The 18,554-nt window shown below is 32.0% G+C and overlaps 1 protein-coding gene across 1 annotated transcript; it reads right to left on the bottom strand.

The window, feature by feature from the left end:
* Window positions 1-17,062: 17,062 nt before the first annotated feature.
* Window positions 17,063-17,746, bottom strand: LOC114175324 (VIT-like transporter 1b). The gene has a single exon (XM_028060104.1). It carries the CDS (start codon window positions 17,744-17,746, stop codon window positions 17,063-17,065), a length of 684 nt encoding a protein of 227 aa, XP_027915905.1.
* Between the last annotated feature and the right edge of the window lie 808 nt (window positions 17,747-18,554).

Here is an 18,554-nt window from a genome sequence, read left to right as displayed (position 1 = left end):
CCCATATTAGTCACTATTTTTCGTCATTGGTGGTAGTAGTTGATTTATTGTCTGAATCAATGACTAAATTAGTGACTGATTCAATGATCGAATCAGTACTTGATTTAGTGACCAATTTAATTACTAATTTATTTGTAATTTAATGACAAATTTTTTGGTCACTAATGATATTTCTATTTATTTTTAACCACTTCAATCATAATTTAATAATTAGTTCTCTAAGGTTTTTTTCATTTTATCATACCTTAATTATGCATTTGATTTCCTTTGTGTGATTTCTTTCGATAGTCTCTCAAATTATTTCTAAAACACACATTTGTTAGTTTTTTAATATTTTTATTTATTGTTTATTTTCATCATGTAAAATAATATTTCGATATATTCTATCTAATTATTTGTTATTTTATAACTCACTATTAATCATACTGTAATTTTTTTCACTTTAATTGTATAAATAACTTTTATTTACTACAATATAAAAATTTAATGTAATTTCTATGAATATTTTTTTGTCACTATCCAACATATATTGAAGTTCAAAACATACAAAATCTATGTCAAACTTTTATTATTATGTTTATTATTTGTTCTTTGTGTCATTTTGATCAAGTGATGTATTATAACTTTTATTAGTGTATAAAAAAGAGATTCATTATAATTTAAAAAATTGAAGTAAACAAACATTTAAAATATATTTTAATTTGAATATTTGTTTTCCTTTTATTATTTGTTCTTTGTGTCATTTTGATCAAGTGATATATTATAACTTTTATTAGTGTATAAAAAAGAGATTCATTAAAATTTAAAAAATTGAAGTAAACAAACATTTAAAATATATTTTAATTTGAATATTTGTTTTCCTTTTATATTTTTTGAAATATTTTTTAATTTTATCAACTAAGTTCATCAATGTTGTAGTTTGCAAATTTAATAAATGTTTTGGTCCACATGAAATTTTATTTGGTATTCGAATATAAAATGTAAACAATTATAATTTATTTTAAGGTATTTGGCATCGAAGAAAATCCTCCTAATATTGAATATTTCATAATATTATGTTTTCTTTACCGTAATTTTTTTTTTATAAAAATTAATATTGAAGTAGTTAGAACACGGGTACGGTATGGGTACGAGATTATACCCGTTACCCGGTGGAGATGGAGATGGGAGAAAAGTTTGATATCCGTTGGGTTTGGATATGGGGATGAGGATGAATTTTTTATGCGGGGATGAGTATGGGATAGCGAAACCCGTCCCCGCCCCGCCCCGTTGCCATCCCTAGATATGAGTATGATTCATCTTAATTTTATAATAAATAAATTTTATTTTTCTTATTAAAATATCCCCGCTAGTCTTCGTGTTTATCATGTGGAAGAGGTGCAGGTTCTCCATGTCTAATTTTTAATTCATTAACAAAAATGATTTAAACTTTACTTTTTAATAATGCTTTCATTTTCTTGATGGAAATGATACTTATTTATAGATATATGTGCATAAGTATTTAAACCTATTTTATTCTACGGAATTTCAATTTGACCATTAAATTTAATATATTAAGATTCTATTTTTAAACATAAATTAATCTAGTTATATCATTGTCATTTCATCAATTATTATGTTTTTTTAGCACAAGAAGGTGAAGAGTAATTTGATAAAATGTAAAAAGCGTGGATTTTGTTTTTTCGAGCTTGTGGGTTCCTTGATAGTAAGATCCTGATTAGGACCGAAAAAGAAAATATTGGAGAATACACTTGGATACTCAAATAATAAAACATTTAGAATAACAACAATAAGTGAATAAAAAAAATTGAATTGAATAAATATTTTTAGTATTAGTGTGTATTTATAGACTTATGTTATGGGTGTCATTATGGACAAATATATTCACCTGTATTTGTGCTTTAAAATTATTCGTAATTGATTATTGGATTCCATTCTAAGTCTACAACTAAACTTACATGTTGAATTATTTAAGTTTAACATCTATTCTATTTAGAATAAATTTTAAATCAAGTATTTCGGAGTTGTGTAAGCATATAAATCTGAGTAGTTATTTAAATAACCATGTGGGCAATTCATATATTCAATTGAGTATATATATATATAAAGGTTCGACATTTGTGAACAATTGATATATTGTGGGCAATTATTATGTCTTTGATGTTATTTTTATGAGTAATCATGTGAAGGAGTATATTTTAATGTTCATTAACGAGTGGTTGTGAAGTTTCTAAAACATTAATTGGACAGTGGATGTTTATTTTTGACGAATGTCAAATAACACTTAGGAAAATGTACATCATTTCATTTGAAACTCATTGAATGTTGGCTATTAAAGTCTTCTTCTTTTTTTTCACCTCATTAGACTTTGATTTTGAAACTTTTGCTTAATCATTCTTCATAAGTGCTCTTAATTTCTTTTGTCTTTCTCTTTGCATTCTCCAATCCGATCATCGTTCTCCACTTTGTTCAGACTTGCTGCGATTATATCCATTATATCTTTTTCATTTATGATTTATTTTTAAGTGGTAATCCCCTTTTTCAAAAGGAGATCATCAACATCAATGAAGATTCTTTCTTTTAGAGTTTTCCAAATATTTTTCTAATATTCATATTGACTATTTCTCCTTTGAGATAGATTTTATGGAGGTTTTTCTCCTTCTGCATCCAATGTCATAAATGTTATGGAGGCTTCTCTTCTTGTGGTTAAATATATTTTATTTGTGTTTAATGATAATTGAAATTATTATGTTTTATTTTATTTACTTTTACATTTAATTATTATTTTATTTTATATTTTAGGTTTTATTCAATAAAAATGAAAAAGATAAATGATGAGAATATATTTTAAAAAAAGTGAAAAACTTATATTTGGGAAGAATATCAATAGAATGAGTGGAATATCAACTAATCAAAGATTATCAACTTTATCAATTATCTACAAAGTTAATTACTCAATTTCAAGTTAAAAGAATCGAAGATAATTTGACAATATGGAGTTCTAGAAACTTAAAAAGATAAATCCAACAAGAAATTTCAGTACAAAATGAAGTACAAAACTATAGGCCCAAATCAGATTCCTGCCATTTGCCCAATGAAAGATCACTCGCCCAACGAATCATGCCTAATTCGCCTAGCGAGTTGTGCGTTTCGAAAAATCTATAAATTGAGGCCTCACTAAGGTCAAAAAAACACTTCGAGAGAAGAAAAAAAACTTGATATCTATACACTTGAAGGTAGAAAGACATTCTAAAGGTTGGAGGCATTCAATTTTATCATTAATCGTGTATTCAGTATATTTAAAAGTAGATAACGCTCTCATTCACGGGAGTTAGGTGTAATGTATTTTTTATTCTCTATAGATTCTTCATTCAATATAATTTTTTTCCATAATCTCTTATGTTTTATTCATGTTTTAATTGCATAGTCTATGAATTTTGAACATATAGGAGTTCATACTGATCCGAAAGATAGTTTGGAAATCCTAGATTATGATCTTTAATTGCATGTTCTAGATATGGTGCAAATGTGGGAGTACCAGCTGATCCGAAAGATACTTTGAGAAACCTAAGTAGGATAAAACAGCTATTGATTTCAGATGCTAGACATAGATGTGGTTAATAATCATTCTTAAGCATCAACATATTGATCATTAATGCAAATCTAATAGTAAAAATTACTAGACAAAGAGTTTTTGTTATTTTAGTTTAGGTTTGTCTATAACATCCTTAAGGAAAATTACTTAATTAAATAAATAAATAAAATTTGAAATTCAATTGTCATGCATTTATTATTCCCAAAAGCGCAGGAAATTTAAAATTTATAAAACGCACTTACAAATCCAAAGTACATATCCATAAAACTGGGTAATTTATACAAGTTCCCAAAATAGCTAAATGACAATGAAAATCATAAATAAACAGTGTCAAAATCCTAGCTCGACATCCTAAGCTAGCCCCTCTCTCCGTCTCAAACATCTGCAACATCACCTGTAGCATCATCTGCTCCCGTGTAAAGAATTACACGATCATCGTCAAACACACACAGAAAGGGTGAGTTCATAAAATAAAGAAATATCAGGACAACTAATCATAGGAAAATAATACACCCATCTAATTCATCCTAGTTATTTCTTGGCCAAGACCTTAATCCCCAAAGCTTTTCAACCTTCAAATCACACAATTAGTTAGCCTTGGACTCAGGATTTATGATGCTCACACGAACATGCCCGCTCGTAGTCCTGTCTCTATGAATCTCCCCGCTCGTAGTCCTGCTCTACGGACCTGCCCGCCCGTAGTCCAACACATGTGATCCACCAGCTACGTACCTCCCCGCACGCGACGTCTCAAGTGTGAGCACGAAACATACGAACCTACCTCGCTCGTATCCCCACTTGAGAGTAACAAAATATGAACCTCCCTGCTCATATCATCACGTGTTCACCACCATCCATGAACCTACCCGCTCATGGCACAACACCTCATGATCCAAGTATATCATCACTGCTTAAAAGCAACACACACAGCCACCAACTGCAACAGTATCGCCTGGCGCAACCTAAGCAAAGGGTATTCAAACCGCATTAAGCCTCAACTTTTAAGCAATGTGGGACTATTAAGATTGTGATAGGAACATAAGCCCCTTAGTTGAGGTCTTAGGGGAATGATTATTCATTCCCAATGGAGGGCTTAAGGAAGCGATGGTTTGTCTTAGAGTCTCGTTATCGACCCCATGGTAGGTTCCATTGTTCCGATCCTAGGACATCGTTAAGGTTAATCACCCCTCATCCGAGGTATTATCCACTTTGGAGCATCGACTTCGTCACAATTTTATCCTTAAAAGATGTCTCGATTGTTGCATGAAGGAATGGGTATTTAAACTGCCTTAAGTCTCAACTTCTAAGTGATGTAGGACTATTGGATGAGGTAGGAACATAAATCCCCAAGTTCGGCTAAAGGGAAATGAGCAGATTACCCCTAATGGAGGGCTTAAGGGATCGATGGTTCGTATGTAGAACCTTTATATCAGCCTCATGGTAGGCACCAATGTTTTGATCCCAAGTTTGTCGAGTGACGTTGTTAAGGTCAATCACCATTCATCCGAAATATTGTCCGCTTTGAAGCTTATGCTCTGTCACGGATTTGTCCTTAAAAAACACCTCGTTGGGTGGAAGGAGGAAAATGTATTTAAACTGCCTTAGGCCTCTACTTCTAAGCAATGTAGGACCTATTGGGTTTGTGGTAGGAACATAAGCCCTTAGTCGATGTCTAAGGGGAATGATTATTCATCCCTAATGAAGGGCTTAAGGAAGCGATGATTCATTTTAGAACCTCGTTATCGGCCTCATGGTAGACACTATTGTTCTGATCCTAGGACATCGTTAGAGTTAATCACTCCTCATCCGAGGTATTGTCCACTCTAGAGCATTGACTCCGTCACATATTTATCCTTAAAAGGCATCTTGGAAGGTGAAAGAAGGAAGGGATATTTAAACCGCCTTAAGTCTCAACTTCTAAGCGATGTAGGACTATTGGGCATGGTAAGAACATAAGTAAAGTAGGAACAACTATCAAGGACAAATCTATGTTGTCATTAAAGACTACATGGTAGTTTGACTTCCAATAAGAATTATAAATGAGTGACTTAAAAAAGTATTTTTAGTCAAACCCAAGGTGAATGACAAAAGTTCTTATACTGAAAGTTGTAGTGTTATTGGCCAAGTTGTACAAAAAATGAAGTTTCATTTCTGAGCTTGTAGACTACTTGATAGTAAAATGAGTTAATGGTAAAGAGTGGACGAAAATGATACTAATAGAAAACTTTTATACATGATTTAGAAAATAAGTGAGTAAAAAGAGTTGTTTTTGAGCTTCCATAATTTAATTTAAACAACAAAACAATTATTATGTATTTAATTACACTATTTATATTTATATATTATATATCGTAAAACTGTTAAGTACAATATTATCATGAAAAATGTTCTTTGACATCATTTGACGATCATTTGAGAATTTTTATAATAGTAAAGAAAAATTAACAAAAATTATTTTTATATTCTTAAAAGAAAGAGAATGAATAATAATAATAAAAAACAGTGTCAAATGATAATAAAATAGGTGTGAGGTAAAAATGATACTATTATATACTGAGTCTTGGAACATTCGAAACAGATGGAAGAATTGTTTACATAAAGCTAGAAAGAAGGATACAATTTATGATTCCACACATATATAGATTTTCATAATCTGATGTTGCTTGTATTTTGTATACGTGGACCTTGGTGTAGTCCTTCCATTCTTTTCTTGTTCTTCTTTTATATATCACCATCTTCTGAGCTTTAAGCTCTAAGATTAAATTTTATATAAAAAGATCATTAAATACTATATTACTACTGCATTCAACTTCCACATCTATGATATTCAAAATTTAATTTAAGTTACTTTAAATTAGAACATATTGTAAATAGATAGATACATATTAAATTAACAATAACTTTAACAATTGATAAAATGTATTATCTTAATTCATTATGTTAAATGTTACTAAAATTAAACAATAATTAAATTATTTACATTTCAAAACTTTTCTTGCTTTCATAATTTAATTATTAAAATAAAAAATTTCTATCCCACGAGGAATTTTTTGACGTGAAAAAGGTCAGAGTATGGTGACTTTAGGAGTTGTGAAGATATTTTATCAAAATATTTTATGCACGGTTGTTAGTTATCTTACTGCGACGATGATGTCCGTTTGGCTCCAACGGAGAGTGGGGGCTACCCACGTGATTCTTCTGCATTCAGGAATCTTTTAGTGGGGCCCACTCAGATCTGTGACCCTCGAATATTTTATTAACGAATCACTGATTTCGAATGTCTTCATGCGTTTCGCATGCAATGATGCTTCGTGTGAATGCTCTATCCACCATCCTTCCTCACTCTCATCACAGGAATACGTGGAAAATAAAGAGGGTCCGAGTGTAAAAGCTGAACAAAAATTGGTGAAAATAAATGTTTATTTTACGAGGAATAAAGAGGCGAGAAATAAAATTAAAATTATTACTTTTTTTTACATTATTTTTCTCTCTCCCAGACATATTCAAAAGTTTTTACTTCTTTTCTTTTTCATATATATTTTTAACCACAAAAATGAGTTCAGAGATGCTCATAGTACATTTGTATATGTGTAATAGAAAAGGGGTACATAACAAACAATTGGTGTGGAATGAAAAGTACAGGATATACAGAAGAAAAGAAATAATATGTGGATGTCGAAGAAGATATGGCAATGATAAGAATGAAAATGGATAAATGATAAAAATACAATTATAAAGATAAATATATATATAATTGTTTCCGTATTTCATTCATAAAATATCTTCTACAAGAAGACACACGTACAAATAAAAAAAGAAAAATAATTTCACAAAGATTATTTCAATATAATTATGAAGATTATAATAAGAGAATATTGTTCCAATAACATAGATCTATAAAGATAGTTTCATCAAAAACTCAAATTCAATGTCTCTTTAGTTGTTATATTAAGTGGGAGTGTGAAATACTCTATGAAACAAACACGAAGACAATTTCAGTTTCCATCCTCTGAATTATTCTTTACTTTCATCATTTTTTTAGAACATTTGGAGTTCTCATTACTGTAAAATGGACTTTCAACGTCATCAATTACACGTCGAATATAGCAAAATCTCACATTAAAAATGTGTGGTGATATATTTATAAATATTTTGTCCAAAATGATATCGGAACTTCTTCTAATTGACTTCAATTTTGAATTTGATATCAATTAGAGAAGTTCTGACGACAAATTAGGATTCTAAGGTAAAAAAAGGATGTGAAAGGTCACATTTTTATTATTTCACTGTGTCTGGGGATTCATTGTAGCAAGACAACGACGACAACAAGATTTTGAGGTCCATTGACTCCATTTTACCCCATTGACACTTGTGGTGCTCGTGTTCTCCAAAGGATTCATTCTAATCGATTGGTTTTCATAGTAAGGTTAGTTTTCTACAACTTTGCATTTCCCTTTCTCTCTTGTATTGAATGTGATGACATTAGTTATCCCTATTGTTGAGTGCATGTGGTCTTTACCCTTGTATTGTCTTTGTGTGAGACTCCCTTTGTTATTGGTCTTTCTCCTTTGTTGATTGCATGGTGGTTTTATGCTTTGTTATTCTTAGATTGTTTATATTTTTAAACATTTAGTTTTTATGTTAGTTTTAATATGATTATTTAAGTTTATCTTAGTTTTATTGTTAGTTTTTTTAATTATATGATTAATTTTAAATTTATTAGATATTGTATGTTTATATAATTTAAATTTATTAGATATATCGGGTGAATTTATATATTAGGTGCATTTTAGTTAGTTGAACACTAAGTGAACCTTAGTCTTCGTTTGAAATTTAGTACAAGTGATTAAATATGAATCATTTGTATTAGATCTTGAATTGTTCAATTGAAAATTTTGGAATTTATTTTCATTATTTGTTATAACGTGTACATTGAAGTTTATGCATAAATTTTATAAAATTTTGGTTGAAATCATTTTGTTTTGTTCTCCATATGCATACTTAATTGTGGTCAAGAGAGATCACTTTCATTTTGTGTACTTCAGATACCAATGTGTAATGCTCCCAAAATTTTATCAAATTTATGATGTTAGACTTCTTCATGTACGTGTTAGCGAATTGTGAAAATTATTTTTTGTGCATGGATAGGGTCTCACCTTGTGAGAGTTAAAAATTTGAGATTGATGGAGTTTGTTACAAACTTCGTATGGATAGAAGTTAGATAAATAAGCGTCGCACAGGAAAAATTAAATAAATAAATATTTATCTAAATAAATGTGAGGGCGGGAATCCCTAAGTTAATTAATATGGAGAGAGAAGACAAGGAATAATATTAGTTCAAATGGTTGAGAGTACTTGATTATTATGAAAGGGCTTGAATTCAAGTTCGGTGTATGTCATTAAGGTGTTAACTTTATTGTTTTAATATTTTAATAATATGTTGGATCATGAGGCGTGATAATATAATCCTAGAAGCATAGGACACGAAACATGAATTTGATGGTTGGTTATGCCCTGGCTTGATAATTGGGTGGTTTTGTTGCCTATTCCTTTCTGGTCATGAATGAGAGGGTCAAAAAGCAATTGAATGACCATTAATCTCATTTTAATGTAATTTTCATTTTATCCATTAAAGCAATTAAAATTGGGGTTGGAAAGTGAGAATAAGAGTGGAATTAGGGAGAGGTAGGGTCCTTTTGGTATATACCAATAACTTGCACTGGAAAATTGAGTTGAGAATGAATTGGGAGGCCATTTGGAGTGAGAAATAGTGGAGCCAAAGAGGTGGGATGCATCACGAAAGGACTTGGAATTTCAACTTGAGCAAGGAATCCAGGTTAGGAGAGCTGAAATTTGTTCTTTAATGTATATTTATGTAATTGCATGATGAATATATGCATGAATGCATCTTTCCTTCTTCCAATCAGGTTTTTTTTTGCATTTCTGGGTTTCTGCCTAGAAACTGCCTGGCGGCAATGAAGGTCCACTAGGCGACGCATGCTGTTTGAATTAAGTTTCTGGGTTCTGCCCAGAAACCGTCTAGCGGCAATGAAGGTCAGCCAGGCGACACGAACTGGATTGGTTCATTTTCTATGATTTTGTGGTTTCAATTTAATGTGCACCTTTATTTTTGTGTAGTTTTATGCATGATGGATGAACCTTTGTTGAATTCTGCATGTTCGAGTGTCTTAAATTGACCAAAGTAGGTGTAATTACACTATTTCTTGTATTTTTCACGCAGTAGGGATCGTCGAGATCGTCGAATGGTGGTTTCCTACCGCCAAGTGCCAGGTCTCTAGTGTTGTTTCGTTGGGCGAAAGTATCTAGTCATTGGGCGACTACGTTTTTCTGGTCTTCGCAATTTTTGTAAAATTGTGTTTCCTGATTCGTTAACCGTGTGATTTAGTTGAATATTTGACATCAGGTTCATAACAATTTGCTCTTTAGTTTGTACGGTGTGATCTTGGTTTGAATATCTGTAGTTGGAGATATATGATGCGAATGATTGTTGGATTAGAAGTCTTTAAAATGCATGAATAATCTCTTGATAATTTCAAGTAACTACTAATGTGGCATGAGTTGGAAGCATGATTGGGTTATGTTGTGAGTCTCCATGAATTTGAATGTTCCATTGAGTTAGTCACATGTTGAGAATTGGTTTATTGGTGAATGCATGTGTATCAATATTAAGGAAATTGTTGCATAGGAGGTGTGAAGGGCTATATTAATCTGTATTGGTGCATAGAATCATGTGCTTAAGTTGTTAGAGTGATGCTGCTTTATATTTAATATGAGCATGTGTTATTCATAAGTTGAAATTGAATGCTAGCATGGATTAAATGGTGGAGTATATATATGAATATATAGGGATTGATGTATATGATTGTGTTCAAGTGTGATTTAGTCATGTTAATATGACTGGATGAGCATTTTTTGTGTGATGGATTTTATGTGGGGTGATTGGGTTCTTTGGAACCTGTTCTAAAGTGCCAAAAACCAATAGTAGTGATGCTACTGATGTAGCGCATGGTGGCACGGGGTGAGCCGTCAGGCGATAGTAGGAACTAGGGAAGCCCTTGGAGTGTGCGATGCCTAACGATGAGGAGGGTCCCGCCAGGCGATAGCAGCCAAAACAGTGGCCAGTAGGACACGTCGCGCCTAGCGGTGTGTAGTGCCGTCAGGCGATTTGGAGTGATGTTTCGCTTGGCGAAGCTGGAGTTGTGTCAGGCGATTCTGTGTGCCAAGTGGGTTGCTTGGAGGATTTTACACCCTTTGGATGAAGGCCTTGAGAAGATGACTTGTTGAGGGCCCTTTACGAGTTGTAGCTTGTAATGGGGGTTAAACACGTGACCATTTTAGGTTAGAGCCTGATAATATAGGAATTCCGGTGTGAGCGTGCTAATGGTGGCTAGTATGGATGGTTCACTTGACTGCTCTTCACAATTGTCGTTGGTGAAGCTGGTTGTCTCGTAATGAATACGGATTGTGGTCCATATTGGGGAGCTCCAATTAAGGTGGAGACTTGCTATAGCATTCCTTGAGTTGTGGTTCAAAATGAAATCCCTTGAGTTGTGGCTCAAGATGGAGGGTAAACATGTGGTGATCCCAGGTTGTGGCCTGGTGATATTGGAAACCGGTGTGAGTGTGCAAGTTGTGGTTTGTATGGATGGTCTTCACTTGATTGGGCAGTCGTAGGTTATAGCCAATGATGTTGTTAATCTTGTGTCGAGAGTACAAATTGTGGTTTGTGTTGGGAACTCCAACTAACGTTACGAATAGTGGTTCATAATAGGATAGTCCTACACATGTATCTACGAGTTGTGACTTATAGATGGTGGGACCACAAGTTGTGGCTTGTGGGAGCAAAGGATATCTTAAGGTCATCATCTGGAGACGTAGAATGTGTATGAACATGATGGTGGTCATGTTTTTTAGTATTGGAGGATAGTGGTTCTCTGATGGGTGTGTGTGTGTACTCTTTATGTTGATTATGAGTTATTTATTCTATTAGCTCACCCTATCTGCTTGTGTTTGGTGATGATCGTGTACTTCGATACACGGGAGAAAATGATGATGCAGGTAGAGCTTGTGACACTTAGATCCGAAGAGGGGCTAGCTTGGGAAAACCTTTATAGAGTTTTATTTTATAGTTTATATCTACGATTTTTTAAACAATGTTTAATATCAGTTTTTGAATATGTAAATATTGAGTAAAATTATGAATTTTGAATTATACTGCATGTTAATAAAATTTGAATATTCCCGCATCTTGGGAAAGACAATTTATTAAATGCAAATTTATTTTCATATTATTCTATTTCATTTAAATTAGTAATATCCGACTAGGATGTTGCAACATTAGTTAAATGTATGAAAAATGGGTTCTTGTGTTCTTGCAATATGCTAAAAAACACACAATCTCCGTGAACAAGACATATTATTGTCCTTGTGTTTGTTGTTTTAATCAAATGCATTAGAAATTGGAGACAATGCATGATCATATGTTCATCTTCTGTATAATGATGAGTTATATAGTTTGGACTTGACATGGAGAAATATTACATAAGCCTACGACATCACGAAAAATAAAATATGTGGATGAATGGATGAGTGATGAACTAACTTTACATGACTACCGATAACTTTAAAATTGTTTAGTTTAAAAGCAAGAAATGGATGAACCGATAAAAGTTTCATAGAATTATTGGAGTTACTGAAGAAGATGCTTCTAGAAAATAACATGTTACCTATATGTAATTACGAGAGGAAGAAAATTTTATGTCCAATGGGTTTGGAGTATAAAAAGATACATGCATGCCTTAATGATTGTGTATTGTATAGAGACAAGCTTGTTTGACTGAAGGTATTTCCAACATGTGGTTTATCGCAGTTTAAGAAGAAAATTTATGCAAATAGTGTTGATGAAGGCACAGATGGCCCCCTCTCTAAGGTGGTGTGACACTTGCCTATAATACCTAGGTTGAAATGATTGTTTTCCATTAAAAAATATGCAAAGAATTTGAAATGGCATGTTGATGGAAGAACAATCTTCTTCAACACCTAGTTGATTCTCCACATTGGAAGAATATTGATGAACAAAGAAAATTAAGACTTGGAATGTTACAGATGGTATGAATCCTTATGGGAACTTTGGTAGCAAAATAGTTCATGGTTAGTTTTGTTGGTGATTTACAATATGTCTCCTTTGTTATGCATGAAGAAAAAACATATGATGTTGTCTATGATGATATCGGGTTCTAGACAACTTGAAAATGACATTAATGCCTACCTGAAGTCGTTGATCGATGATTTGAAACTGTTGTGGGAAGAAGGCATTGATGTGTTTGATTCATATTGTCAATAAACTTTTCGTTTCCATGCAATGTTGGTTTTCACCATAAATGATTTTCCAGCATATGGTAACTTGAGTAGTCATAGTGTTAAAGGTCATTATGAATGTCCCATATGTGAAGAAAATACGAGTTACATTCAATTAAAGCACTACCATAAAATTATGTATACAAGACATCGAAAATTCCTTCCTAAAAAAAATCATCCTTACCGAAGAATGAAAAAAGCATTTAATGTAATGTTGGCCAGGAAAAGTTGGTAGTCGAGATAAATCCTCGATTAGGTAGACTTAGCGACCCAAATGCACTAAAATTTAATAACTATTTGGGAATTAACATGTTGAATTGGTTTTTAACATGTTAAATGGTTTGTTGCATTAGTTTTATTTGTTACATATTTAATCAGTTGAATTATTTTTTAATCAGCTGATTTAGTGATATCAACATATTAAATGGAAAAATCAACCTGTTGAATATGCGAATAGATTGGCTATAAGTTTTGGTTTTTCAGAGAGAGATTTAACACTTGCCATTTTGAGCGCAAAATCATTCAATATCCTGGGAAAAACTCCCTCTCTCTCTAAAGCACACAGAAGTGTAGCTATTGGTGATTGATCTTTGATCTTTCTTGGAGCAATTTTGCTTAGTTTAGGAACTTCAAGAAAAAGGTATTGTTCGCTAGGGAGAGCCTTCATTCAGGTTTGATCTTTCTCATGTTTCTAGGTGTTGCTTGGTGGTTTTCTAAGTCTGCAAGTGTGATCTTGTTGTGCTTATTGAGATTCTTGTGGAATTCAAGAGTCTTGGTTTGTATTTTTTCTTATTTTAAAAGTGTTTTAAAGTTTCAAGAAATTTGGTTTGTACAGTCTTTTATCTGTTCTTGTGTGTTTTGGCACAACTCGAGGCTTGGCTCATATCTGATTGCTTATTTGAATCAATTTTGATGATTCTTTCATGCTATTTTAGAGTTTAGCTACAATTTCAAAATTCTGCAGAATTCCCAATGTTTCAATCGACTGTTTTGATATTTTGGTCTGTTGATTAACATTGCACTATTAACTATTTAATGAAATCAACCTGTTATCCCTATTTTTAATCGATTAAAAGTATGCATCCAATAGTAATTGCATTTTCATCTTATGGATAATCTGATTCAATTCAAAGGTGTTTTAAGTTTTCAAAAGTAACTAAAGTTTTTATAAAGCCAATTCAACCTCCCTTCTTAGCTAATTACCCATTGCAATACTCACATGTTCCATATGTTTACTTAAAATAGATCTATTGTTTAATATGTTTACTTAATTCATCAACATCTAATATGTTTATTTTCAAACAAATAAATTTTGACATTCCGAACATTGAGTGAGTTTGGAAGAATATGTTATCTCACATAGCCGCCATATGAAGGGACTTCAAGACCTGGCTCACATGTAATTATGTGTCCAAAGACAAGAAACATGACACTCCTTGTATTAAGTACCACATAATGAAGGAAGAGTGGATGTAGTTTCGTGCATTTAGAGAGTTTAAGGAATGACAAGTTTGTTTCTTAAATTTGTTTTATAATCATACCACCGCAACATGTCTCGCAACTTGCAGGTCCTCCATCGTCGTGCACGTTATCTGGGAAGAATAAGATGTCATGTCTCCACTACTACGCAACTGCTACGCGTCCTTTTTCCTCTTGGTTGGAGTTGTGATAGTGCCACTGTGATGGTTTTGAGAAGCTCGCGGTAGTGGAGGCTCTTCCCTTTTTCCAGGCGTAGTGCGGGACTCGTGTTTCTGATCACAGTGACATGTCTTTGTCACATTTGTGGTTTGCGATAGAGTCGCAGAGATCGCTATCTCAATGGCGATGGCTCACCATCTTAATAGTGGTGGCTTTCAACAGTAGCCCAAGCGTTCTTCTTCGTCATGTTGGAGGTGCTACTCATGATGAAGCTTCTGGGGAGGGGCACGTTGCTTCTTTTCCTTAGAAGAGGCGTCCAATGAATCATCATAAAAGAGCAATAAATCCTAAAGTAATTGAGTAGTTTCCAATACCCCAAACAATATACAATAGAATGTGAAAACGTACCTGATTATTGGGAAGAGAAAGGAATAAGAACAATACGTATTGTGCTCATTAATGGGACCATAACCCCTTATATAACTTTTGTGAGTTACTTAATTTCAATATTTCTAATTTATTCCCTTTGTCAAAGTAGAATTTCGTTGTTATCTTTACATTTAATATATCATGACATATATATATATATATATATATATATATATATATATATATTCTTACCCTAATACATTTAATTTTTTTGTAACACCCCCGGATCCTCTTGGGCTTACCAGGCATCCCACCTGCCACCCTCAAACCGGTTGTGTTAGGTCTGCAGCCCAATACACCCCAACCCCTCACCCTTCTCCGTCCATTCATACTGGGTGGGTTGTTGCCAGTGGGAATCGAACCCCCAACCTGACCTTTAACACCTCTGGCTCACCAGCAGATGCTACCAGTTGCGCTATATATATATATATATATATATATATATATATATATATATATATATATATATATATATATGACTGAAATTGATAACATCACTGCCACAAACATGACTCCAACCACATGTATTCTTTACTCATAACTACTTGACTAAGCATGCATGAGTATTATTTGGACCTAGTTTTCTCTTTAATAAACAAATGTTGTGATCTAAACTATTATAAGTTTTTCTCACAACAAAAAGAATAGCATCTTGAGACGAATAAAAAATTGAATACATTAGTTTTGAATACAGCCAATGTTTTCATCACAAAATGAAGTTTAAAGATTATTTGAAAAGTTGAGAACGTTAATAGCTTTTCCATAAACACCGTCTTCAACTCCTTTTTTTTTCACGAAGATCTTATAGAACTAAGGAAAAAAAGTGTAAATCCTTTTAAAGCCAATGATGGATTATCTTCTATAACCAAGCATTGAAATGATTATCTTATGATTATGTTTCACTATAATATATGTGATGCTATATAAATCATATTTAATTTACCATATAAAACGAAATTAATTTACCATAAAGAGGTAATAGAATTAATAAGATATGTATAAGAGATTTTACAATTATTCAAAGAAAGTATAAGTTAAAATAAGAAAAAAAAAAGTGGTTGAAAAGAAAGTAAAAAGAGAGAAAGAAATATAATTAAAATAAATACTTTTTTCCTATATTTTATTTTGTCTTCAATTTAAATTATTTTTTTATCAACCTTTTCTCCTTCCAAAAATATACTATATATACACTACAAGAAAATGTTTCGTTAGTAACTAATTTTAGTGACCAAAAACTTTTAGATATTATGATTACTAATTTAGATACAAGTTTACAAAGTAAAAAAATTATTGGTTACTAAAATAGTTTCTATTATGAATAAAAAATTATAATTGGTCACTAAATTGGTTTTTAAAATTAGCTACCATAGTTTTGGTTACCAAAGAAAATTAGTCACTAAAAATTAGCTACCTAAGTTATGGCTACCAAAATAACTTAGTTACTAAATTGGTCTCTCATTAATTAGTGAAAAATTTAGTGACCAATTATAATTTTTTATTTATATTAGTAACTATTTTACTAACCAATAAATTTTAATTTTATAAATTGGTATCTAAATTGGTCATTATAGTGACTAACAACTTTTAGTCACTAAAATTGGTTACTAATAAAAAAATTTCTTGAGTCTTTTCGTTCACCTATACATGTGGAAATCTTTTATAATATATTATAACCTTTTACCAGTTAACTTTATTTTTTTTCAATGTAGGATTGGTTTAACATTGAATCAATCAAAAGATAGATATATATGATATATAAATTTTTATTTTTCACCTTCAAATCTTGAATATGTAACTTCAGATACCAATCCAAACATACAAATATAAAAAAAAAAAATAACATTGAATATTGTTTCAGTTTTATGGCATTTATTTGTGAGATATATAATATCTTTAGTTTTAAAATATCCTAATTATTTTGTTATTGAGAACATCATAGAGAAGAAATACTTGAGAAGAAAGGTATAGTAATTAGGTTGTTCAATGAGAAACAAAAATCTTATTCATTTCCTACACCATTCTTTATTCTAAAGCACTAGCATCCAGTAATTTGGTTAACCCAAAAGTGATGGCCATGGCTATCCATCCTCCAAGAAGGAACCTTAAATAAGATTTTAACTTAGGAGTTTTTCCCAGTTCAGCCACCACCCTTCCGAACACAACCAAAGCCAAACTAGCCGTTGTCACGACCACAATAAGCCTTGTCTTGTAACTTTGTATGAAAGCAGCTGAAAGAAGAGGAATCAATGCACCAACAGAAAAGGATACTGCAGATGCCAAAGTAGCTTGCAGTGGATTAGGTAACGTTCTTTTCTCCATTGCCATCTCCAAGTCCTTTTCCCCTCCTAAACTCTCTCTCTTCATTTGAGACATCTCAACATCGTACTGAGTGTACACTGCAACGTACTCTCCTATCGCCATGCCACAGGCCCCTGAAACCAACCCTGCAAAACCAGCAAGTAGCATAGCCTTTGCGTCTTTCTTAACGGCTCCTACACCCATCATCAATGAAGCAACCGAAACCAACCCATCGTTGGCTCCTAAAACTGCTGGACGGAGCCACTGTGCTCTTTCCATGTAGTTTATGTTGGCATGATCTTCGGTAACTTTCTGGGTTTGCTTCTTATCGGTTTTGTTCGCTGGACTTGGATGCACTGCTCCTACGTGGTTTTGTGACACCAAACCATTGGGTGTTGCAGAAGCCATTTTGGTGCCACAACAACCAAGAAGATGAAAACCAGAGCAGAGCAAAGTCCGTGAGAGTTAAAAGGCTTCTTAACGAGAGAAGATTCATAAATAATGAAAGATTTGCATGTTTATGTTGTCTTGTTTGTGCATTCCGACAAAAAAAAGAAAAAAGAAGAAAGAGTACACTATTTGGATATTTAGAAAGGGCAAAAGTATATATATAAATATGAATACTTAACAAAAGATAGACGTCATCATGATTTGAAGTTGGGAAGAGGAATATTGGGTGTGATTTTTGTATACTTTTTTTTTTTATAATTTTTAACAGATAATTGTTAAAATATAATTGCCTAAATGTTTTAAGTGATACTAAGCTTGATTTTTTTTAAGTAAGTAATTATAGGTTTGAGATTTGTGTAAGATTCAGGTTTGGGACTGGTGAATGAAAAATATATAATTGAAGGTCGATAAAGATGATCAATTTGTTTTTCTAGAAATTAGAAATAGACAAAGTCAATAATATGTACTAATGACATAGTTATAAAAACATTATTTTACGTAAAAATATCATTATAATATTATTTAGAAGATTTAAGGAGTTATTGTATTGAAACTTTCTTTTGCAATTTAGTTAGATGTGGTACATTATTATAAGTAGATAATAGATTTAATTTATTAAAATATATACACCACACCAAAAGTGTGTTTAAAAATAATATATATATATATATATATATATATATATATATATATATATATATATATTAAACCTTTTCATCATAGAAATATATTTTAAATCTCGAACATCGCAAAATAATGCATTTAT

Source organism: Vigna unguiculata, chromosome 3, assembly GCF_037176805.1.
Source record: "Vigna unguiculata cultivar grain cowpea cultivar isolate G323 ecotype 2 chromosome 3, ASM3717680v1, whole genome shotgun sequence".
NCBI classification, from domain to species: domain Eukaryota; kingdom Viridiplantae; phylum Streptophyta; class Magnoliopsida; order Fabales; family Fabaceae; genus Vigna; species Vigna unguiculata.
Note: the sequence above shows the minus strand (reverse complement) of the source record. Positions and strands in the feature narration are given on the sequence as shown.